Source organism: Ictalurus furcatus, chromosome 17 (genome assembly GCF_023375685.1).
Source record: "Ictalurus furcatus strain D&B chromosome 17, Billie_1.0, whole genome shotgun sequence".
Taxonomy (NCBI): Eukaryota; Metazoa; Chordata; class Actinopteri; order Siluriformes; family Ictaluridae; genus Ictalurus; species Ictalurus furcatus.
The window spans coordinates 24,757,575-24,782,067 of NC_071271.1; the positions used below are offsets into that span (position 1 = coordinate 24,757,575).

At 40.6% G+C, this 24,493-nt stretch overlaps 1 protein-coding gene across 1 annotated transcript in view; it reads left to right on the plus strand.

Annotated features, from left to right (window-relative positions):
• frem2b (FRAS1 related extracellular matrix 2b) overlaps positions 1–24,493 on the plus strand; it is a 103,151-nt gene that overhangs the window by 37,817 nt on the left and 40,841 nt on the right. The window contains exons 3-6 of the mRNA XM_053647422.1: positions 7,554–7,700; positions 10,985–11,215; positions 14,653–14,778; positions 15,425–15,676. Of these exons, the coding sequence (XP_053503397.1) occupies positions 7,554–7,700; positions 10,985–11,215; positions 14,653–14,778; positions 15,425–15,676 (756 nt within the window). The remainder of the gene's footprint in view (positions 1–7,553; positions 7,701–10,984; positions 11,216–14,652; positions 14,779–15,424; positions 15,677–24,493) is intronic.

A 24,493-nucleotide genomic window follows, 5' to 3' on the forward strand; every position in this document is an offset into this window, starting at 1 on the left:
TCAACGTACTGACATAAGCAAGCGTCTGATATTTGGAATAGTGATTTTGCTTTTTGCCCATTTTTAATATCTGGATATTTCTAAGAGCTAATGAATGGATATCCGTTTAATCATTTCTTATCGTGCGTAATCGTGTACCATTTTTCCCACTGCAATTAAACGGGGTTTTTTGTTTTTTTTTTTCCTGGCAGTGCTGACGCATGTGCTTATAGATTGACAGACATAACATAGAAAAATTATGAATACAAATATTAAACACAAAGCAAAGCTTCACTGAACGACAGCTTAATATTTCAGCCTGTAGCCCTGCACTCGGCAGTATCGGCTTGCGCTCGGACGCCGGTTTAGATTCGACCTTCCTGAAAGTTCTAACTGTGACTCTCACCGGATTAATCAACTTTTTGAAAATGCACTGCAGCTGGGATCACAATCTGTCCGTACACACATTTGCACGTTATATTTTTATACCAGTGAGTGAAAAGAAAGAAAGAAATGCTCCGTGTGAGAGCGTCATGTTGTATTTGTAATGTTCTGCACATGCAGCATTGCTGTTTTGACCTCCAAGCTTCATATTTCTCTCTGTGTCAAAATACTGCCAGATGTGGCAGCACACTGTACGCGTATGGACGTATTTCGTTAAGACCTGTAGCGTAGGAAACAAACAAATAGTCATTTTAGTGTACAGGTATTGGCGCATTAAATAGTTAACTGGGCATTCGAATACCTATAAGCATTTTGTTATTGGCTGTAAAGAATGAACATTAGAGTCGTCATGTACTCCTGGCATCAGAGCCACTGAAGACACAGTGGAGAAGTTTTATTTTTGAAGGACGTGAATACCTTGAACCATTTTACACCAGACTGCGTTGTGAACGAGCTTGTTAGCGGATTCCACGGCTAATGTAGTATCCAAAGCACGAGCTGTTCTCTTCCGGAAAAGGGGCGGGGAGCAGCAGATCATTTGCATTTAAAGAGACACCAAAAACAGCATGGTATAATAAATGATCTGTGGCGTAGTTTGAGCTGAAACATCACGGACACATTCTGGGGACACCCGAGACTTTATTACATCCTGTAAAAAAGCTTAAAATAGGTCTCCTTTAAGAGCTAGTGCCGAAACCTGACCTTTTTTCGTTTGTTTGTTTATTTATTTGTGATTGTTTCATTTTTCATATTTTAAACGCCACTTTAACTGCGCTAATAAGAAGTGTGTCCCCGTGTGACGTCAAAGTATTAGACGGCCGCTAATTTCTCCCAGGATTTACAGAATTGCAAAAATACGGCCATCGACTTAGCACTGAAACCACAAAGCGCATGGGACAAGTATTTCAATGCAAACATATTACATTACATTTACAATACATTACATTTTTTTTTTTTTTAAAGTTTCTTTAAGGACAAAGACTTTAGTGCTCAACAGTCAGAATAGCTTGCATTGACTATACCTCCATTGTCAACATTGATACCTCCCAGGCCAGATGTTGGCAAGAAGCACCAGTGTGTCTGTCTGTATGTCTGTCTGTCTGAGACTAGCGGGTATGGAGGACCCTCATCACCAAATATGGGCAGCTTTAGTCTTAGCGAAGAGACGAGGCAATGAATTGGCACTGCTTCTATTCATAACTCAACAAACCATCACAAGCCCATGCTCTGGTTATCAGCAGTCCGGAACCGGAGTAGACTCGTCACCACTCTGAAGGACTGTGAAATCAGTGCTGATGTGCGGTTCACAAAACAGTTTAATTTCAGTGTTCAAATACAAGATTTTGTAGCTGGATTGTTATTATTAATTTCATGATGCATGGTGATATTATCTACCCAGCCACATTAGTGCAACATGTATAAAAGAGGTCATGTTCTTGTATATTACTTTCCTATTATTCTATTTCAGTGGAGCTTGAAATAAGTGTCGGATTACAGGAGCTGTGAAGTTATTCAGTGCCTGCGCACGCTGCTGTCAGCCTGTGACAGGTTTAAAGGACTGGCAAAAGAAAAAAGTGACTGACAACTGCTAGGCATCTGAGCTGTTACTGAATTGAGTAGGACTTTTTATAGCAATTAATTGGAAAGTCATTTTTATCACTGATCTGTCGAGAAAAAAAAAAAAAAGAACAGGAATTATGAGTTTATTTGTATTTCGGTTCGATTTTACGGTTAGGGGGAAAAAAAGGCTAGAAGAGACCGACGTTAACCCCAAAGCCTTGCTCAGAAAATTAAACCTGCGTTATATATTAACTCAAATTCCCTTTGAAGTGTGTCTGAGATTCTGCACCTACTGCGTTAAGAAACTTGAGAAGCAACCTGGGAACCTGAGAACTTTATGCCTAAAGCATTTATGCAGAGTTTCTTGAGTCGGTTTGTTCACTGTATGTAAGTATTACATCAGGGAACATGATGTTTTTTGCACCACTTACCTAATTACTAATCTCCCCTTGCAATTCCTGCGCAGGTGAAAAATAAAAATAAATAATAAATGTGATCCAAGTAAGGAATAAAACACTTAGTGTGCTGTTCAAAGAAAATAATCAATAGCCGGGTGCGACGTGGTGTGATGCGGAGCGGAGTCATCCAGGTGTTTATTTTCCTGTAACAGCATGTCCAGAAGTATTTTATTCTCCTTATTGCACAGAAATTTATTAACGATGAGTTTTTTTTTTGTTACATTTTATTAAAGAACGTCATGCATTTAACATCTTTTTTTTAATGCGGTTATTATTAGGCTTTTTGCGCAGCGTCCAGCGTACACGTCCCTGTGAACTCGTCGCTACTATAGAAACGATAACGTACAACAGTAACGAGGACTTTCATATGAACCTGTGATCTGAATTACAGCTGGAACTGTTGTTAGAGCGGGCGGATGTTCTAAAAAATCGATCAACTCCTCCTGATGAATCAGATTTTTTTAAAAATTCAACAGCTCTGTAGTAACAGCGTTTTAATATTTGAATTTCATGATTTGTTCATGTTAAATAATGCATTAAAGATAACGCCATGTGTAGCTCTTATCCTTTGCAGCTATTCCTCTCTGAGGAATCTCTATGTAAAGAGAATCGATAACTGAGCCCGTCCTTTGTTATGTAGATGTATAGAACGATGCATGTAAAACGAATATAAAGCATTGTAAGAGCTGATATCGCGGAGGAAGGCCATGCGGTCCACCTTCAAGGCTTATGTATACATTTCACCCTGCTCTCCAATCAGTGTTTAGATTATATGGACGAGACACACCTATAAATGTCCCCTCACAGATAGCCAGCATGAGTTTATCCAGTCCGAGCACCGGATGGCACATCTACGGCCGAGGAGTTGCCTTTATAAGGAGATTATCTTGGCCCTGTCTGCTGAGGTGGCTGTCCTGATTTACAGCTCAGACAAGAACAAAAGCACAAACTTGTACCAATCTGGCAGGTATATGAGTACAAGTGTGTGCTTTTAAATAAATAAATTCATCTTGATTCATCCGAGCTTGACTGAACACTACATGAAGCATGAACTTATCCATGTGGAACTACTTCATGTAGTGTTTAGTTAGTCTGAAAGTAATCACTGGTAATGTTGCTCAGAGCATTGGTCTACATCACTGGTTTATTATCTGAGCGAATTGCTCCACCGTATAGTTTTCCAAGCCAAATACGTTTTAAATAGCCTGTCTGAGATATCTCAAGGAATAGTCGTTTGTAGGATGTTTGTAGGATTTACAAAGATCAACCATAATATTAAAAGCACCGACAGGTGAAGTAAATAAACATTAGTTGTCTTGTTGAAGTGGCACATGTCAATAGGGGATATGTTTATTAGGCAGCAAACGAACAGTCAGTTCTCGAAGTTGACGTGTTGGAAGCAGGAAAAATGGGCAAGTGTAAGGATCTGAGCGACTCTGACAAGGGCCAGATTGTGATGGCTAGACGACCGGTTCAGAGCGTCTGCAAAATGGCAGGTCTTGTGAGTATGGCGTGGTTAGTACCTAGGAAAAGTTGGTACAACCGGTGAACCTGTGACATGGTCATGTGTGCCCGAGGCTCAAGGATGGACGTGGGGAGCGAAGGCTAGCCGGCTGGTCTGATCCCACAGAACAGCTACTGTAGCACAAACTGCTGAAAACGTTCGTTATAGAAAGGTGTCGGAACACACAATTCTGCGTATCACAGCTTGCTGTGTAGCCACGGACTGGTCAGAGTGCCCATACTGACCCCCGTCCACCACCGAGCACATACGATGTGCACGTGAGTATCCGAACTGGACCATGGAGCAGTGGAAGTAGGTGGTCTGGTCTTATCTGCTGCCGCAATACAACAAACTGTTCTTCCTTTTAGTCCAATATGTTTTGCTTGCTTTTTGCCATCTCCACTACCATGTTTGAAGCGGTCCCGTGAGTTTTGTGTAATCATATGCCGCCCTTCTATCGGTAGATTTTAGACGAGTGTCACGGCTGCACTCTAAGAGATTAAGCTAAATTTTCTGACACCGCCAGAACTTCGTCATCAGCCATCTTTGTTCACAGCAATACATTCTAAGACCAGCAATCTCTACTCCTGACCAAAGATTATACTTCACACCACTTTAAACTGCCTCCTTGCACAGGAGCATGGCCTAGGCAAGGTTGGAAAGTCAATTTGATAATGTTTAGATGTCATTTTGGTGAAATGTAGTTATGGTTTCTTAACGTGGAGGTCAAAATATGTTACAGGCTAATACAAATGAATTGGTTAAAACCTGATTTATTTGTACTTTTTGGCTGTGTGGCAGATTTCCGGCACTATGACATACGGCAGAATTTCCCAGAGTGCCACACAACTGCTTTTGAAGCTAATTTCTTCTACATTTTGCATTTCTGGCAGCAACCCATGTAACAGTGGAAAAATCATTGTATTCTGCGAATCTCGAATTCTCTTTCATCAAAAGCCTGTTGACAAAAGCAATTATTCTACAAACAGCAGACTTTGAAGGTAAGTCAGGTAGTTCCCCGCTTATCCCGAACCTTTTAGGTGTCACGGTGTATTTCTGTTTTCTGAGCGTGGGGGTGCATTAGAGAGCTCTTTTATCTCATCTTTCACGTGATCCGTTCTCATACAAGCTCGGGTTTGATCGCCTCAGTCATGGATTTGTCGAGCAGGTCATCCGTTTGAGTTGATTCTGAAATGTCGTACTTAACGTCGCATTTCGCTCATGACGCACGTTTTGGTTTTATTTTCATTGCATGATTTTAAACCTGGCTTTTCTGTCCCCGCGCCACAGACATTTGTAAACACACAGCCCATGTGTCGTGAACAGCTCTTTCAAAAATGAATCCCCAGTAGGGAGTCAATCTGACCACATAAAACAGCCACGAACAGGTGCTATCAGCCAGTATTTATGCGCGTGCACACACACAGACACAAGCATTAAAACACCCAGACACAGCAGGGCGAACGTCTGTGCCTCGCCCTTTTCATGAAAGGGAAATGGGCATAGTGAGACGTGACCGGTTTACCGAGCATGACAACCGAGGGGAGGACATGGGTGGATGCTGGGAGGTTAGTGCCTGTGTAGCGCTGCCAAACTCGTAGTCCACGGTCCACTGATAGCCTGGAACAGTGAATCCAGAAGAGGTTCTTGTTTAGTGCCTGCCAATCTCTGTTCCTTTTCTCCTCGGTATCTCTCTTCCCTCAAACTGACCAGGTCAATCAAGTGGATCATTCCTCCCTTCATTCATGAGTGGACTTGTTCAGTGACTAAACCCCTATTCGGACTGGATTAGTTTTAACATGCGGTAATGGAATTATTACCGAAGTATCCTTGTAGATTTTAGTCAATCATGTTGGTCTCTTTTTATTTTTTATTTAATTATTTCTTTTTTGTGCAGATTTCATGTGCATGCTGTGTTTTTCCTTCTGTAAAATGAGCAGTAGAAATAACCCCAGGTAATATACCATCCCATTCATATCGACATGTCGGTGAAGCTTCCGTTATATCCTGTGGGAATCTCTTCAGTATATAGATACTTCCGGAAGCGCTCGATCTTTTCTTTCGGTTTTGTCTCTCGCTAAAACCAAACACCAAACCAAACTAAGCTTTGAGTTTATAATGCAGAACTCTAACCTATACGCAACATTCACAAGGCTTCCAGAGGTTCCTGCGTGATGAACAGGTCACATGACTACACGATCAAGAGCAACTTGTGGAGTGACGCGCTCTGCAACGAGAGTTTGTAATAAAGGTCAGAGCAATCAGTCGAGATTAAAATGAGGTGTATGTTTTGCACGAGGAATTTTAGTTTGGGATCGTGGCGTGTATATCGAGAAGACGCTGTTATATCTGTGATTTATGCATCGTGCTCTGGCAGCATTACAGAACAGACGTACAGTGGGGTCCTAAAGTCTGATACCACTCTAGAGAGTGCTTCTAATTTGCCTTTTTTGAAATTTATTTTAATTAGTTTCCAGTTTTAAATCCATCCAACCATCCATCCATCCATCCATCTTCTACACCGCTTTATCCTTTTCAGGGTCACGGGGAACCTGGAGCCTATCCCAGGGAGCATGGGGCACAAGGCGGGGTACACCCTGGACAAGGTGCCAGTCCATCGCAGGGCACAATCACATACACACTCACACACCCATTCATACACTACGGACACTTTAGACACGCCAATCAGCCTACCATGCATGTCTTTGGACTGGGGGAGGAAACCGGAGTACCCGGAGGAAACCCCCGCAGCACGGGGAGAACATGCAGACTCCGCACACACAGGCCCACGGTGCGAATCGAACCCCCGACCCTGGAGGTGTGAGCCACCTTAGCCCCCCAGTTTTAAATGTAAAACAAAAAAAAATTGCAGATTTTCAAAGTGGTTTTAGACTTTTGGATCCCACTGTCTGTCTGAATAGTACTTAAGGTGTGTGGGTGTGTCTGTGGGTGTGTTTTGATGTCATTGTTTATCCATGTATATATGCAGATAGGAACTGGCAGTGAAACTTTTCAGACACTGAACATCAAAACAAATCGATAAAATACAGAAATGCAGATTAGAAGCACACAAACCTTTTTCTTCTTTCATTTTCATTGAAAAAGTAGCAGATAGACCTGAGAGTCACCAGTATTGCAGTATTGGTCTGCTGTATTAGCGCTGAGTGATGACACACAGTCAGTGCTGGACCAAATTAAGTGCCCAAATCAACATAAGAAGACAGCTGTAGTAACTTGTTTTAAAGTGGATTACATTTGATGCCGTACTTCAAAGAACAAGTCCATCCATCATAAACTTATCTGAAACATTAAGCGCCTTTTGGGCCATCACCAAGAATGTAGCTAAATGCCTAATATTAGATGCTCGACTTTGCCAGAGAACATTTTATCAGAAGCGCGTGTGAGATTATAAGCATAGCATTACCCAAAAATGCCATTTTTTTTTCCTGCTGGTTGTCAGCTCCTGTAATGACTGATTCATCACAGGCCTTTACTCTAATTGCAACACACCCTGAGGAGCTTTTTTGTAGGCGAGAAGTGTCAATTCCTGATTAGTGTAACGAGAATATACTCAGCATGAAATCAAGTATGATTGTGGTTGTGCGCAGGAGGGAACAAGCTGAAGAACCAGCAGTTCAGGCTGACCTGGGCTTGGATCTCTCTGGAGAAGGAGTATTACACGGTGGATGAGGAGGCCAAGTTCTTGGAAGTGGTCTTGAGACGGAGGGGTTACCTCGGCGAGACTTCGTTTGTCAGTAAGTCAACTCCATGATCACGGTTCTAACCGTTGTTAGCTTAGTTAATGAACTATGAACACATTAATATCACGCTATATTGCATCCATAAGGCATTATATATCTCACTCTTTATATTATTTATGAATACGCATTATGAATCTTATACCACAGGACTGATCATATTAATATCATTAATTTTCTATAAAAGCGCAACTTTGATGGTAGTTCCATAAATTGTAACATGAATTATTATTACGTGTTTATAACCGGCATACATTATAACATGTTCTGAACGTATTCGTGGATCTTTATACATATGGCCTTCATGGAGAATGTTGCCGTACACGATGGGTTCTTTTTTTTTCTTCTTCTTCTTCTTCTTTTTTTTTTTTTAAGGGTTACAATTTTAAGCTTTATAAACCATTCCTATTTGAAACCTTTGAGAGTCCCCCTAGGAGGTCAGTCCATAGTGCTCACCTTATCGTTTTCCATTTTCTGGAAAAAGCGTAATGCCTTGTTATCAAAAGATTGAAGACTTGAAACTCATGAAATGCCATATGTTATGTGCTTCTCCAGTTCCTAAGCTCTTTAAGACACGATTGGTCAGTCTGGTTTCTCAGGGTTAGCGTCCTAATGGGGCTTTACTAGAACCTTCTAGAGTATGATCGGCAGACTTATAGAACCCTTAAGGGGTTCTTGCAAAAATGATAAGCCAAAGAAATGTTGGGCTTTATACTGAACTTATTTTCTAAGATTGAATAGTCTTTGTTTTGTTTTTTTATTGGGGACAGAGTGCAGGATTTAGCCATTAGTTATCCCCTTTCCCCGTTCCCTTTTTCTAAAATGTAGATGTGTGATTTAAATTGCCAAGCACTGTTAACAAAAACGAAATATTGACTTTAAACAAACAAAAAAAAAGATGCCAGCTGCTAGGTTGGCAAAAAATAGCCTCATTACTGAGTAATTTCTCCCATTCCGTCCTAATTATAGTAATAGCGACACTTAGTGTAGTATATGGGCTGTTTCCTATGAAAAGTGTGTACGTAGATGCATTCAGTGACTTCTTTTAGTGAAAACCAGAGAGTATAGGACATTTTCTACCATCTGGCTTCAGCAGGGATTGCACAAGATTTAATACCCCCCGTTAAAAGGCACGGACAACTGTTTTTTGTTTTTTTTTTCTCCTTTCTGAAGCTGGAGTTCTCTTACAGAGTCTATAATAAAGAGCAGAAAGTTAAACCGTAAATGAAAAGGAGTGCTAAGCAGTGTGTCCCCTGGGTAGGCGATGCTAATGACCCAAGGTTCTCTGGCAGAGCAAGTGAAAGTCTGGGTGAAAGGAACAGGAACTGAACACTCTGATTCCCTCTGGAAAAGAATGCCTTACTTGAGGATCACAGAATAAAAACAACTTTCCTCATTAGGGATCTCTTACAGGATTTAGAGTGCAGCTTATGCTTGTCAGCTTTGACCTGTCAAACTCTTGCTGGTGATGCCACTGCTCAAATTTCTTATTTGTGCTGGTTTGGATCTATAGGAAATTCAGAGACTCCAGAAGCACCATTAGCACATTTAAGGGTGTGTAGATCTGCAGAAATGCTTCAAGGTTGAATGTAGAACCAACAGAACTAGAGAGTGACGTAGTATAGCTGACCAGCTTTGTCGAAGAGACAGGACGAGTTCGGTGAAATTCCTTTCTTTGCTTGTTAGGAAAGCCGGAGTCCGAGTACAGGGTCTGCCATGATGCATCACTCTTATAGCAGACAGGATGAAGGACCCACTAGTGGCAGCTTGACAGTACTCAGGATCTTCTGGTCAGTAGCCCAGAGCTACCACTGTCCCTGTTTAGAAAGCAAAAATCGCTAACCATCCAAAACCACCAGTGGGTTTAGTCAGGGTAGAGTGCCGAATATTTCAATGCTAATCAAAAGTGTGCAGGGATACTAGACCTTCAGGTCTTTTAAACTCTCCAGTGCAGGGATGAAAAAGGGACTTATCCTTACTGAATTTTAGAATAATGAGTCATGCTAGTAGTGGGAATGTTTATTCAGTCGACGTTGAAAGAGTTTTGAGATTAAAGGTCTTAACCTCGGAAGTATGAGCCGATCAAATAAAAACCAAGGCTCTTTATAAAGTCTGAGCAAGTACGCTATTAAATTTCAGTTAGGGTGGTCATGCAGAGCCGAATCTACGCATGCAGCTGTGAGAAAATAACAACCGGTTCCTGAAGCAGGCCTGAATCTTCTGCACCTCTGCAGGTAGACCTCCACTTATTCTACTGAGGTTAGATTTACCTGCTGATCATTCTCTCCTCCACTCTGAATGGAGACCAGGAGTGTTTATTCCTAACCTTCATTGACCTGCTGCTTGGCTCTCTGAAGTTCTCCTGCTGTTCTACTGCTGTGGAGAAGATATAATTTGAAAGCAGTCATTTCCTTTTCCTCTTCAAACAGAAGACTGATGTTTTTTCTGGCCCTGTTGGGCTAATTTAGTTTTATCCAGGCACGTGTGTGGGCAGATAGAGGCAGGACTCATCCTCTCTCCTGTGTCTGTTTTTACATATCAAAGCATTTTTTTTGCTTTCCTTCAAAGTATAGGTTCTCCTTTTTTTTTCTTCTTCTTCTTCATATGTGCAACAGTGTTTCAGTAAGCCTCCTAAATTTCATGTCTGTCTAGTAACCCTCATTTCTGCTCATGTTCTGTCCTTCTGAACTAGTCTCCAACAGAAAGACCCATATCTGGCATATCTTTGCTGTTCATTTATTATACTTTCTAGTTGAAGTTTGCTTCTGTTTTTGCATTGACCATTGCTGTAGGCTAGGCAACTGGTTTAATTACCACAGTGCCCATGCTGTGCACGGTCCTGCCAGCTGTCAGAGAAAGCTTGGCACCCCTGCCATGATCCAGCTGGCACGATGAAGCCTTTGTCAGTCATCCATGTCCACCAAACCCCAGTGGACAGTCGCATTCAAATACAGCCCATCTCATTTTGGGTAGTAGTGGTTTGGCAACAAGCTCAGCAGTAGCCTTCAGAGATCATTTTGATTAACTTCCACTGTCTAATGGACGACAGAGTGCCTCCTTTGATGCAACAATATTTTATAACAGATGTTTTTCCTCACGGCTGATGTTTACCAAGACAAAAAATAGGGTAGTGTTGCCAAAACATTGGTAATTTTTGGTAAAATTTAACTGGTTACGAAACGTCACTTTTTCTTTGCACTATGTACTAAAATGACCCTTTATCTGTTATCAAGTATTGGTTCCCATTCGCACCCACTACATCACCCTTTTCCACTATAAAGGTATTGGAACCAAAGATGGCACAGCCGAGAAAGACAAAGATTTTCGTGGCAAAGCCCAGAAACAGGTCCAGTTCAACCCAGGCCAGGCCACCGCCACCTGGAAGGTACGGATCCTCGGTGACCACCTGTACGAGCAGTCCGAAACCTTCCAGATTGTTCTGTCTGAGCCTGTGATGGGGGCGCTCGAGTTCCCCCAGACAGCTACAGTTCAGATAATCGACCCTGAAGATGGTGAGTTGCCAAACTATTTCAAATTTGTCTACTTTGTGTTGCCACTGATATAGATAATTATCTCCAACTTATAACCATGTCTGACAGAATACCTGAGCCTGTGATTATATTTAGCCTTTCCTTGTGTAGATACGTTGACATTTTGTAAAACCTCATCAGCATCTTATAATGAGATTTTGTCTGGGTCTGAACAATGTTCGTCACTGAATAATATATCCTCAAAAATAGCCTTTACAGACCCTTATTATTCAGGTAATACCTTTAGTCTTTAATATATCATATTAACTTTAATATGAAAAACAAACAAGGACTTAGAAAAGGACCATTCTCGGACAGTAAAACAAAGCTTCCTAAATGGGGTGATGACTTTCTTTGACCTTAACATTTCACTGTGTTTCAATCATATGTTAAACTCTCCATAACATCCATTCAGTGTAACAGCTCTATGCGATATGGATATGGCAGGCATTAGGCAAATGGAGCATCAAAAAAGCTCAGTTTTGAATAAAATGAATCAGATACTTGATGATTTATTTAATGCTCCAATGATCCAATGAAGAAAAGTCTAAAAGGTGCTGCTTCTTGAGGAACACTAAAGGGTGTTTTTCATTACTACATATTGAAGCGTGCTTGGTACAGTGTTGTGAAAAGGTATTTGCCCCATCCTGATTTCTTCTGGTTTTGTGTACATCTTATACTACATTGTTTCAGAAATTAAAACAAAGGTAACCTGAGTAAACACAAAATACAGCTTCTAAATGATGGTTATTAATTGAACAAACAAATTATCCAATACCAACTGGGCCTGTGTGAAAATGTATTTGCCCCGTATTTACTAATTCCCCAAATGTATGAAACTGCATTCGTAATGTGGTTCAGCTGTACTAGATGCAACCAGGCCTGATTACTTCAAACCCTGTTCAATCAAATCAACACTTAAATAGAACTTGGTTACCCAGACCCAAAAGGTCTTACCCAGTAACACATTATGCCAAAGTCGAAAGAAATTCCAGAAATGATGAGGAAGAAGGTGATTGACAAGGGTTACAAAGCTATTTCAAAGGCTCTGGGACGCCAAAGAACCACAGCGAGAGCCATTATCTCCAAACGGAAAAACTCGTCACAGTAGTGAACCTTACAAGAAGTGGCCGACCTTCAAAAACTCATTCAAGAGCACAGCGACGACTCATCCAGGAAGTCAGAAAAGTGCCAAGGACAACATCAAAGGAACTACAGGCCTCTCTTGCATCAATAAAGGTCACTGTTCATGTCTCCACTATCAGAAAGATACCGGGTAAAAATGTCCTCCATGGAAGAGTGGCGAGGTGAAAACCACTGCTGACCCAGAAGAACATTACGGCTCGTCTGAATTTTGCCAAAACACACCGTGATGATCCTCAAACCTTTTGGGAGAATGTCCTGTGGACTGATGAGTAGAAAGTGGAACTGTTTGGAAGACAGGAGTCCCGTTACATCTGGCGTAAACCAAACACCGAATTCCACAAAAAGAACATCATACCTACAGTCAAGCATGGTGGAGGCAGAGTGATAGTGTGGGGATGCTTTGCTGTTTCAGGGCCTGGGTAACTTGCAATAATTGCGGGAAACATGAATTCTGCTCTCTACCAGAAAATCCTAAAGGAGAATATCCGGTCTTCAGTCTGTAAGTTGTAACTCAAGTGCAACTGGATTATGCAGCAAGACAATGATCCAAAGCACAGGAGTAAGTCCTAGTCCTAGAAGTAAATGAAAGACTGATCTCCAGTTATCAGAAGCATGTGGTTGCAGTTATTGCTGCTAAAAGTGGCTATAAATTTACTTGTAAAACATATTAGAAAACGTCTGCCACACATTCTCTGCACAGTTGTTCTTGTTCAGTAGATGGTTTAACATATCAGCGGAATCTCAAAGCGGCTCAACTGCAGTCATGGTAGTCAGTGATGTCTTCGGGGAAATCAGCATTTTTAAGTCTGATTAATTGAGATGATAAGGAAGTGGTTTTCATCTCGTATAGAGAGAATAGTGTTTCTGCTGATTCTGTTCTTTTTGAAAAAGATCCGATTAGGGGGTGGAATAGGGAAAAATAACGAACAAAGGGTAGAGGGAAATGGTGGAATTAAAGGTGGATCAGCGAATCTTCTGATTGTAATTTTACATTCACGGAAACGCTTACATTAACTGCAGTGCAGATATTAAATTAATTATTAAGTAAACTGTAAACCGATTCTGTATATTTGAAATGGTTTAAACCAACTGAAGTGGGTTGCGCTTAGCCTTCAGTTTATCAAAATAATGCATTTTCTTCTAGTACACTTGCCCTTCAAAATGTAGGCCCTTGATCGAATAATATTATAATAATAATAATAATAATAATAATAATAATAAAAGATACCTTGATTATAAAAATCTCCTGCCATATTTCAATTTATTTTGTGATTTTATCTGGTGTATTAGATATTATCCGTCCTAAACATCGGTGTGTTACAGTTTGTTGTGATTATAATTTTTAACAATTTAAAGGCATTGTGTAAAAATTTTTATGGGAATTAATGTGGTGGAATACATACTGGGAAATCTGAGCTATTAATGCACATGTGTTATTACATTATATATAAAAAAAATAAATAAATAAACCACTAGGAACCAATTAAGTTTCATGGATTTTAAAGACGTTTTGTATGCTTGGTTAATTTAGATAGAAAGACACAAACAAACAAACTGTGGAACACAATTTTATGCTACCATACATGACTTCTATATCAAAATGATTTCCTTTTCTGAAATGATGACCCATGTTTTTATTTACTTCCATTTATCAAATAAAAAAAAAAAGTTGGTTGTTTTTGTTTTTTAAGCCTAATCCTAGAAATCTACACTTAGACATTGTATATTCAGGTCTATACGCCCGTTTCAGTGTTTTTGAAGGTCACAAGTCTGAGGGAAGCTGAAAATATTTACGCTACAAGTGTGTAGTTGAAGTAAAGGTTACAAACACACGCAAAAACAGCGAGCCGAGGCCACATTAGCATAAAAATACTCTGACATTCACACTGGCTCTGGTTCATGCAATGCGAGAGAAGCCTCGAAAATCTTCCTTTCGACCTTATCTTCTCCATCTCTGTTCAGTTCCCAACCGCCTAAAGGAAAGCGCTGAAAATGATTACCATCTGATTTGAGGTATTTTCTGGCCACTAGAGTTTATTGCATAGCCTTGTACCTCTAGGAGGATATTGATTCCTCTCCCATGATCCACTGCACACTGGAGCATGTTCGCAAGTTTTAACATCTTACACTTGAAGAAAGTTAAGTATTCTTAGAGTTCTATTAAACATTAAGTACTACAGAATCATTCTGTTCTATTGTATTCACAAAGCGATGGATCTAAACTTGTTTGAGCTAGCTGTGGGCTGTAACGTTGTGATTTTTACTCTCTTTAGAGTCCACAGTGTTCATCCCTTCAGCAACATACTCGATCGAAGAAGACGTCGGAGAGTTTCTGATTCCTGTCCGCCGGTCCGGAGACGTGAGTCAAGAACTGATGGTCGTCTGTTTTACACAGCAAGGTACGCAGGAAACGTCGCACAGCTCTGACTGTTAACATTGCTTATTCTCTCTACATGTTTATTTATAGGAAACATTCCTGATCTTAATTGCTGATTTTTACCTCAAATGTCCAGATGGTTTTTCAACCACATGGCAGTTTTGCTTCATTTTCAACCGTAGTCCATCCTTCCATCATCTGTTGGCTTAATCGTCTCAGGTTTTCTGTATTCTACGTACAGGTCTAGTCTAAAAATGTATTTTTTTTAAAGCGTTTCTCGGACTTGTTATAGTAATAATCCTATCATTTCAATTATAACCATGATACGGAATATCATTTGCTGATCAATATCAATGCAAAGCTTCTTTATATCTTCACTCTCGTTCTGCCCCATGTCCTTAAAAGGCAACTTAGTTTGACCAAAATGGTTTGGCTTGATTAGTTAAGGCTTGCTAGTATTTTCATTACGGTTGTGGAGGATGGCTATTAATAACTGTAAACTTCGCATTTATTATATCATTTTCAAGATAATAATCAGACATCTTGACTTATCCTGTGAATCTGTTCCCATGCCTTGTCCTGAGGGTCATTAGGTCTCCAGAAGTAAACTATAAAATGACGATTCCCATCATTCTTTTACCCAAGTCTGTACTTGCCATACCTTGCAGGCACAGCCACTGGTACTGTCCCCGCTACAGTACTGTCCTATTCGGATTATATCTCGCGTCCAGAAGAACACGTCAGCGTTCTGCGCTTCGACCGAGACGAAATCGAGAAGGCATGCCGTGTGGTGGTCATCGACGACTCGTTGTACGAGCCCGAGGAAAGCTTTAATGTCAGCCTCAGCATGCCCATGGGGGGTCGTTTGGGCCGGGAGTTCCCCACCACCAGGATCACCATCCTGCCTGACTCTGATGATGGTAAGGAGCTCAGTCATCTTTAGTTTCAAAGCTGTTTCCAGGGAAACCGTTAGATCTGTTCTCATAGGGTCATATTCCAAGCGCTAAGGAGTTAATATTGAAATTGTGCCCATTCAGACCGCAGACATATATACGGACTTAAGCACTACTCAGTCAGGCACACGGGAGATGCAAGTGAGGCAGACTTTACCTAAAACAGAGGCGTGTGTAGTTGCACATGATTCTGATCTTGTTTTTCATGCATGATATCAGCTTGAATGAGGAGCAGTGCTAAGTCCAGCAGCACTCTCTGACTGTTTGATCTAACCACAACATGTCATGCTGAAATATGTATTTAATAACAACAACAACAACAACAACAACTATGTACTGTCAATATTAGGGAAATATTCAATATTAATATTAAACATAAACATGATACAGTTAATTAAAATGTCTGTAAATTCTAAAAATGGTCAACATATGACATTGGAGGAGACTGTTTCTTAATTGCTTATCTTAAGGAACCTGTTTTTATTTGATTTGATTTTATAAAATATTATTGAGTTGTAGTTGTAACAGATTGCTTGGTCAGCTTATCCTTTGAACCATGGACGTGTTTTTTTTTTTTTATTTCCTCCCCTCACATCACATTAATTCATGATAGCATTTCCTGCATTCTGTGCAATTCATGACCTTGATTTACCATCCTAAATTATGCACACATTAATTGTGACAGCACACAGAATAAATATAAAAATATATATATATATATGTATATATATTCATAGTCCAGTCACTTGCAACATCTCTCGAGCCGTCTAAAGCTTCACGCTTTCTGCTACTTTCATTGTGGGGGAAAAAAAAAGAATTTATTTGCTTTTGAAATTGGACAGCATTGAATATATCTTAAATTTAACAAATGTAATGGTAGAAAAACACTATTATTGACCAATCTGTTCTTTCAACAGGAAGCGAAACAGAAAATGAATGACTAACATAAAAAATATTAAACTATAACACATGCTCTGTATATTGACAGTGATTTCGGGCTTTCCAATGGTTTATCAAACCTGTACTGGGTGAAGTTTTGGCGCATTCCTACGCTCTAATAATAACTTTGGTATGAAGTCTGCGTTTAAAGAAAATAGCACTGCTTAATGCTTATTATGTAGTTTAAATGCAATTTAAATACACCCCTAAGGAATAGGGGTGATCATTTTGTGATTTCACACCTCATTCTACAAAAATCGACAGTCATTGTAAATCAGGTCCAGCGTTCAGCTCAGGTGAATGAAGAAGGAAATGATGTCGAGTGTGGAAATGAACCATATATTGAGTGTGAAATTGATCTGAAATTGATTGATGGTTTCAGATTCACTCTTAATACCATCAGTATCAAAATGGGAAAGGTGTGTAGTGATCCGTCCGGTTAGGAACACACGTGACATTATTATCCGTATTCTGTGGAAGCCAAACAGATCAAGACATAATAAGATCGTGAAAAATGCTGTTTGTCCTGTTTTGTTCCATAATCTCAGTTGTACCCTGCTTATTTGCCAGCCTCAGTATCTCACAGCAAACAGTACAGGGTGTTCTCGTATAAGGGTCATGCTGATTATAATGATTTCCAAATTTTCCCCGACCCTTACTAGTACATTTTGTAGATACCAATAGATTTAAGGTGATGGTCGAGGTCATTTCTTGGTGGTTCTGTGCGTCATCATGTTATATGTGATGACTGTCAGCTTTAATTTGAGACTGTTTACATCTCTATTGGTTGATATTGGGATCTGCTATGATATGATGGGGGACGATAAATAATTGCACAGTTGGCTGTCCACTTTATTAGCCAGCTGTATATTCCTGTATCATCATTCCTGACTCTCTAATCCCGGGACATTATTGTAGCGTTTATTTATGTGTTGCATTGATTGAACTGTTTACTGCAGATCAGTTCAACATGATGAGAACTCTGCAAATCTGAACAAATACAGCTGAATTTTGATTTCGTATGAATAATGATGAATAATTCCTCCCAAGAGATAAAACTTTGATTATTTTTTTTTTCTTGGTCGTATGATTTGTTACAAAATGGTCTAAAAATGGTAAGATCCTTATGACTGGGTAGCATGCTGCTTCATGTATGGAGTTTTTTTTTTGTTTTTTTCTGAATGTTTTGAGTAATTTAATGACATTTTGAAATTCTCCATAGCCTTCATTAAATAAAAATAAGAATTTGACATAAACAGGCATGACTGATAGCTGTTATCTCTGTTTCCAGAATCAGGACTCCTAGCAAAGCTGTGGAATAACAGCATAAAGACATGCGGTTGCTACCAAAACTTTTGCCAGCAACAGTTCAATTAAATTGTATTTGTATAGCTCTTTTTACAATAGATTGTCTCAAAGCAGCTTTACAGAAACATATAAACACAGGATAGAGATTTTAAGTGTGTGAATTTATCCCTATTGGGCGAGACGGTGGTGACGGTGGTGAGGAAAAACTCCCTGAGATGATACGAGGAAGAAATCTTGAGAGGAACCAGACTCAGAAGGGAACCCGTCCTCATCTGGGTAACGACGGATAGTGTGAAAGTAAAAGAAAGTTCGTTATGGTTTTTACATGAAGTCTGTTTGTTGAACTAGTCCACTGTTCACTAAAGGAGACCTGAGTGTAAAACTGCACGTGGTAATCGCAGCCCCAAGGCCATCGCAGCAACCGTAGTCCCAGCAACCACAGCGAGAACGTCCATGTGGAATTGAGGTCCAAATCTATTTCATATTACTTCAAGCGGATGCTATGAATCCCTGCAATAGACTGGCATCCCATCCAGGGTCTGTTCCTGCCTTGTGCCCAGTGTTCCTTTGCCCATTGTATGAATCCAATGCAACCCTGACCAGGACACTTAATGAAGATGAAGGAGTTAATGAAAATAGTATGAATTCTATAATGTGCGGTGAGTAAAGGCAGGAAGGCAAGTTGTAAACTCAAGTGTTTGCTTTATTAGGGTAGATCCAGAAACCACTGTCTATTAATGAGAGTCCAAATCCAGGCAGACTTGGTTATCGTAGAAATAGCCATAATTGTAAATGAAACTAACAGACAAGGGTGTATCGGTAAAACACAGAAATCAGAGAAGAGAGGATCAGAATATGAGACACCGACACCAACAAATAGAAGTTAAATGCATACTTGCCTCAGAGCTGGGCAACTCGAGCTCCTCCCCACAGATGGGTGGCAGAATGTCCTTGTAAGAGCAGGAGGTAGAAAGACTGCTCCCTTGGTGACAGCAGGAGGTGGTGTGAGAGGGTTCTCTGCAATGGCAGGAGGCAGCATGATGGCAGAACGTGTAACAGTGGCTTCCTCTGTGAAAGCAAGAAAGGCTTCAGCGCAGTCTTTGGCCAGAGTCATGGATTGGGCAGGCTGGCCTAAAGAGTGGCGTACATGGCGTAGGTGATTCCATGGGTTGAAAGGATTGGGCTCTGGAGAACATAGGGAAAATGCATGTTAAAACTTGGCTAATGCAAAGGGTTATACATGAGGTTAAAATGTTCAAACAGGAAACGGGTGAACACAGTCCGGCGACAAACCACTGACGGATCACCTTAGGAAGAAAAAGGGAAACCATGACAAATTCTTAAGTGCACAGGAGCATGTTCGGATCAAACTCTTAAACTCTGTGGTACATGATTCACCATTCAATGGGACAACTTACAAATGCAACTATGGAGATATTCAGGGATATATGTGGAATGTGGTTCTCCAGCCAAGTCTGTCGCCAAACCAGTAGCCTACTGAGCATTAACATTTATGAAGGACAAGCCTGGTGGTAAGAAAAAAAAAAAACCCCTCTAAGAGCCCCGGCCTCTGCAAGTTCATTTGTCCAATCACTCTTAGTCCTCTAAAACATGGGACAGTGCATTAAAATGTCTGTAATTCCTTCTGAATAAGCCTCACTTATTCGACATGGGCATACTTGCAAATTAAAGCTGACATTCTTCCCTGTAACCTATTTGTCATTGTTTCATTTCAAATCCAGTGTGAAATGAATCCAATGAGTTTCACTTCAAATCCAATGTACAGAGGCAAATCAACAAAAATTGTGTCACTGTCTAATTACCCTCAGCCTGCACTGCATTCAAGATGATGATGGAGGCTTTGTTCGAGTACGGCTCAGGAATATGAAGGAGAGGTTACACTGAATGTTTCATTTAAATTCATGGAATTTATTGAACGCTGCTTCAAACCTTGAAACGATTTTCCACCTATAATTCATGAAGCGTAAAAGCAAAGAATAGAAGAGGCACACCTGAGGGTAGGGTGAATGGATGATTTTGCCAATAGTGTAGCGACAGTTATTCTAAAACACTGTGATGATGACGTTTGACTGAGCGGCAGTCAGCTTGTGTGATCCTTTAAAAATTAATCTAGCTTCGTGTCAGATTTTTTTTTGTTGTTGTTGGATCTCTGCTAAACGTAGAGGGCATTGGAAACCAGTTGGCATTTAATATGAGCTGCCAAAAATGTGTGCTTCCATAGTGGTGGTGGTCCATTGTTATTGCTTGGAACATGTACAGTTCGTTTCCCTCACTGAAGGACAGGAATGAAGGCCAGCAATCTATTTAACTTGTGATTGCAGGTAGAATTGGATAAAAATGGTGGCGGAAATATTTATTTAACTAGGCAGGACCGTGTGGGTGTGCGTGCTTCCTCTTAGCATTCCCCTATCGTAAATCTGCAGGCGTAGTTAGGGGGGTGTTCTTTATCGTATCACCCTCATGGTGCCTCTTTTGTTCAGCAACACCTCCGGGCTTTGGCTGCCCTCCCCTCTTCTCACATCCCTTCCCCTTCCCTCCTTTCTAGTCCGCCTAACTTTTTTAGTCTAGAGTGTGCATACTGGGTGCAAAAGGTCCAGCACCAACTGCAAATTCCTCATTTTACAGATAATTGGAACGGTTACATCTTACGCAGCCGGAGGGAAAGTAAAAATAGGTTTTGAAGTGGCAAATGAAGTTTGAATGCCTGAGTAAGGTAAACCAATGCATGGTGTCCAGCCTGCTGTAGAATACAAGTTAATTAAAATCATTTCAGATGTACTTGTACAACACAAAATTGTCAGGAAGCAGCTTGACAGAAATCCAGATGTTGATTTAGATCCCTAATGAGCAAGCCAGAGGCAACAGTGGCAAGTAAAAACTCTCTGAAATGACAGAGGGAAGAAACCAGACTAGAGAGAACCCTTCAGTTCTGGATGCCACTGCATATCATTGCTCTTCTACCTACTGTTATTCCGAAGCGTTTCCATGTGCGACCATCCGCTAGCTGAAGGTCACAAGTGCAGAAGCTCTGAGCAGACTTAGAAGCATAAGCATGATTATAAGATTCGAATGGTACAATAATGATGTACAAACAACTCCCATCACACCTTGAATAGTAATCCAGAATAACTCATCCATCCTCCCTTCTAAATGAGAATCAGCGACACCCCATTGAGAGGAGATGAACTGTGATGGAGGTAACAAACAATTTGTTTGCACACTGAGCCTGTTGAATCTGTCTCGCTTATTACTCCCATACATGTCTTATATTCAATAAATGAGCATCTGACCATAACCTTACCAGTACACATCACATGCTACTCTTACTCTTAGCGGTATGTTCATCTGTTGTAACTTAATCCGCTTAACGTCCGACACGATCGTTCATGGTAATCTCTAAAGAATTTCCACAGTTGCAGCTGTTGTCCTGAATAGAGATCCCGCCTGTTGATCAGTCATTGCTGCCATGTAATTCTTTCTGGAAAATCTCCACACTGGTTGCAGTTGTATGAAAGGAAAAACCTTCATATGAGCCATTTGGTGAGAGATCAAGTGGCTGGAATGTCAGCTTTTCCTAAGACTAAAAGCTTCTTTTTTTTTTTTTAGCAAAGATGATTATAAGGAGTTTAGAACTGCTGTTGGTCCTTTTCCAAGGTTTTTTCGTGATGCACTAGGTCAGCTGTCTGCAAGTACATTCGTGCAGGCACCGATAAGGGTGGAATCTGTTCAAACGTGGATTAAAAATCGACGGTCAAGCTGTAGCTATTAGAAAAAGAAGTCTCTAGTAGACCCAGTTGATCGTTAGTCATGCTGTCTGAGAAGCTCCGAGATGCTACTAACAAGCAGTAATTGGTAAAGATTGGCAAGTGGTAGTCACAACAGTCATTAAGTCACTTGTTTCAAAGTAAACATCAGACGTTTCCAATTAGATAACGTTCCAGCTAGATAATGATACATGAAAATTCATGCTGAATTCATGTGGCTAATCAGACTAATAACTACTCACTGTGAAATGCAATATCAGTGATGTAATGTAAAACATGAGTGGCATGATGGCACCAGATGACAGCAGGCGTCCCAAAAAGTTTTATGTCCAACACTGCAGTTGATTGGAATGATGAGTCTTTATTGGTCACATATACAGTAGAGCATAGTGAAATTGTTTTCTTCGTATACCCCAGCATGTCAGGAAGCTGGGGTCAGAGCGCAGGGTCAGCCATGATACAGCGCCCCCTGGAGCACAGAGGGTTAAGGGCCTTGCTCAAGGGCCCAACAGTGACAGCCTGGCAGTGCTGGGGCTTGAACCCCCGACCTTCCGATCAATAACCCAGAGCCTTAACTGCTAAGCCACAACTGCCCTGTGGAATGAAAAATGTGTCCACGTCTCGTACAGATACAGTGTTTGCCTGGTGGCTCGCTGTTTTGAAACCTTCGACCGAATACATGTGGAAACTGTGGAAATTGATTTGTGGATAGATGTGAAGAACGTTGCCATGGTTGTAACAAATGTCCCTGTACCACGTTCAGTCATAGTGGAATTGAGCCGCGTTTACCTTTTATCTAAATTCTTTCATGTTCATTGAGTAGTTTTTCTCATTCGCTACTTATTAACAGAAGATCTGAGGGAACGACTGGGAAATCCTGCTTCTTTTCAGAAAGATCTGCTGATTCAGAAACCGTTCTCTGAATAAAGTTAAAGCAACAACAGCAGGAGGAAAAAAATAAATAAAAGCCATTTACTGCAAACCATGACACTCATACCTTCGCACTTGTAATTTTCATTCTTGTTGTGAACGGTTTTATTTGCCTAACTGGGTAAATGGCTATAATGAGGGATGGTGTTTCACAGGGATTTTCAAGTATAATATGTGAAGGTTCACTTACAAGGATCCAGATGAGCAACTAGCATGAGTGCATGGTGACAACAGGTGACTTTTAATGCTTAAACCAGGACTGTCAATCATACATCTTTAGAGTTTTAGATTAAAAGTGTCTTGTGGACCATAATTGAATTGATTTTTATTTTTTATTTTTTTATAACAGAGCTAGTCTGTTATTCCACTGAAGGCCATCAGATCAGCTACTGATTAAATGTGCCATTGATTAGTATTATTCAGTAGCTAGCTAAAAAGTTGATATTGTAATAACCGTCTTCTTCCAAAAGAGCCATTATAGAGCCAACATTATAGAGACATCTATATGTTCTTGCTCTATACGAAACTGATTTTTCTTTTGCTCTGGCCCACTTTGCGTTGGACAAAGTATAAAGTGACTCATGACCTAACGTGAATAATGACACCCCTGACGTAACCATCAGTGATTAATTCATGGCTATAATTAAGACGCATCAATTTAAAGTGGTTACATTATTATTATTTTTTTTTTCCCACCTACACTGCATGTTAGCGCGTTCGACTAATGCTACGGAGCCATGCCATGCCTTGGAACAGATTAAATCTGTTTTGAACATGAAGTGAAGCATAAACGCCTACTCTGCGCAATCATGTTTAAACATTGCGTTTTCATCGATAGCTTTGTTTCAAACAAGCCGTGTCGCTGATCAGAGAGTACATGAAATAAAATAAGGTATCTGCGAAAGCCTGGGAAAAGGCTTTCCTTTCATGATGAGCTACCAAGCTACAAGAGGAGCCGAGATGGTTCATGTTTTAAGCAACAAAAAAAAAAAAAAAAGGACAAGGGTTTCTTCTTTCGTATGTTAATCAGCTCTTTATGGTTGTTTTTTTCTCCAGTCAGTCTGGACTGTGTTCTACCAGTTAACGACCCCTGGCACATTATCATCATATAGACAAATGAGGTACATCATTTTGTCGTTAAAATTTATCAACCTGCTACGATACGGTGACGACTGAGAATTCTTTCTTCTCTTAGTCTTCATAAACATGGCTTAAGCAGATGTGAGTGAGGGATCTTTTCAGCGTGAAGAGAGTCCCTGATGGCTTTAATCTACCAGATAAAGAGAAGAAAGGTGTTTGTGTGTTATCGGGAACAGTGCTATCCAGGCTTGAAGTTCTGTTAGTGGTGGTAAGTGACAATCGGAAGCCTCTTAAGCGTATCAGTTGGCATGCTGATCCTGTCTCGCACCGATGACTTTGTCTGGAATGAATAAACAGGGCGGTGAACAGCAAGGCTTTGTGGCGACACTCTTTGTGTATGCTTTTATTGTTATCTTGCTCTGCAAACATGAGCCTTGGCTGGTGGCGGTGCTGGGGAGAAAAAAATAGAGAGAAGAAGAAGACGGGGGGGGGGAAAAAGCAGTGCCTGAAGCTGCAGTCTGACAGCGACGTTCCTTCACCACCAACAACGATGCATGCACCTGAAACCTAATCGGCTGTTTTTAACCCAACCAGACATAAGTCGGCTTATTGTGTGGCCATCTTCCAGCAATCTGAAATCAGTCCAGGTCTTGGTGACAGCTTAGACACTGCGTGCAGCATTCTTCACAAAAAAGGAAAATGGAGTTGGCTGGTGTCTATGGTTACTTGGTTTATTTTTACC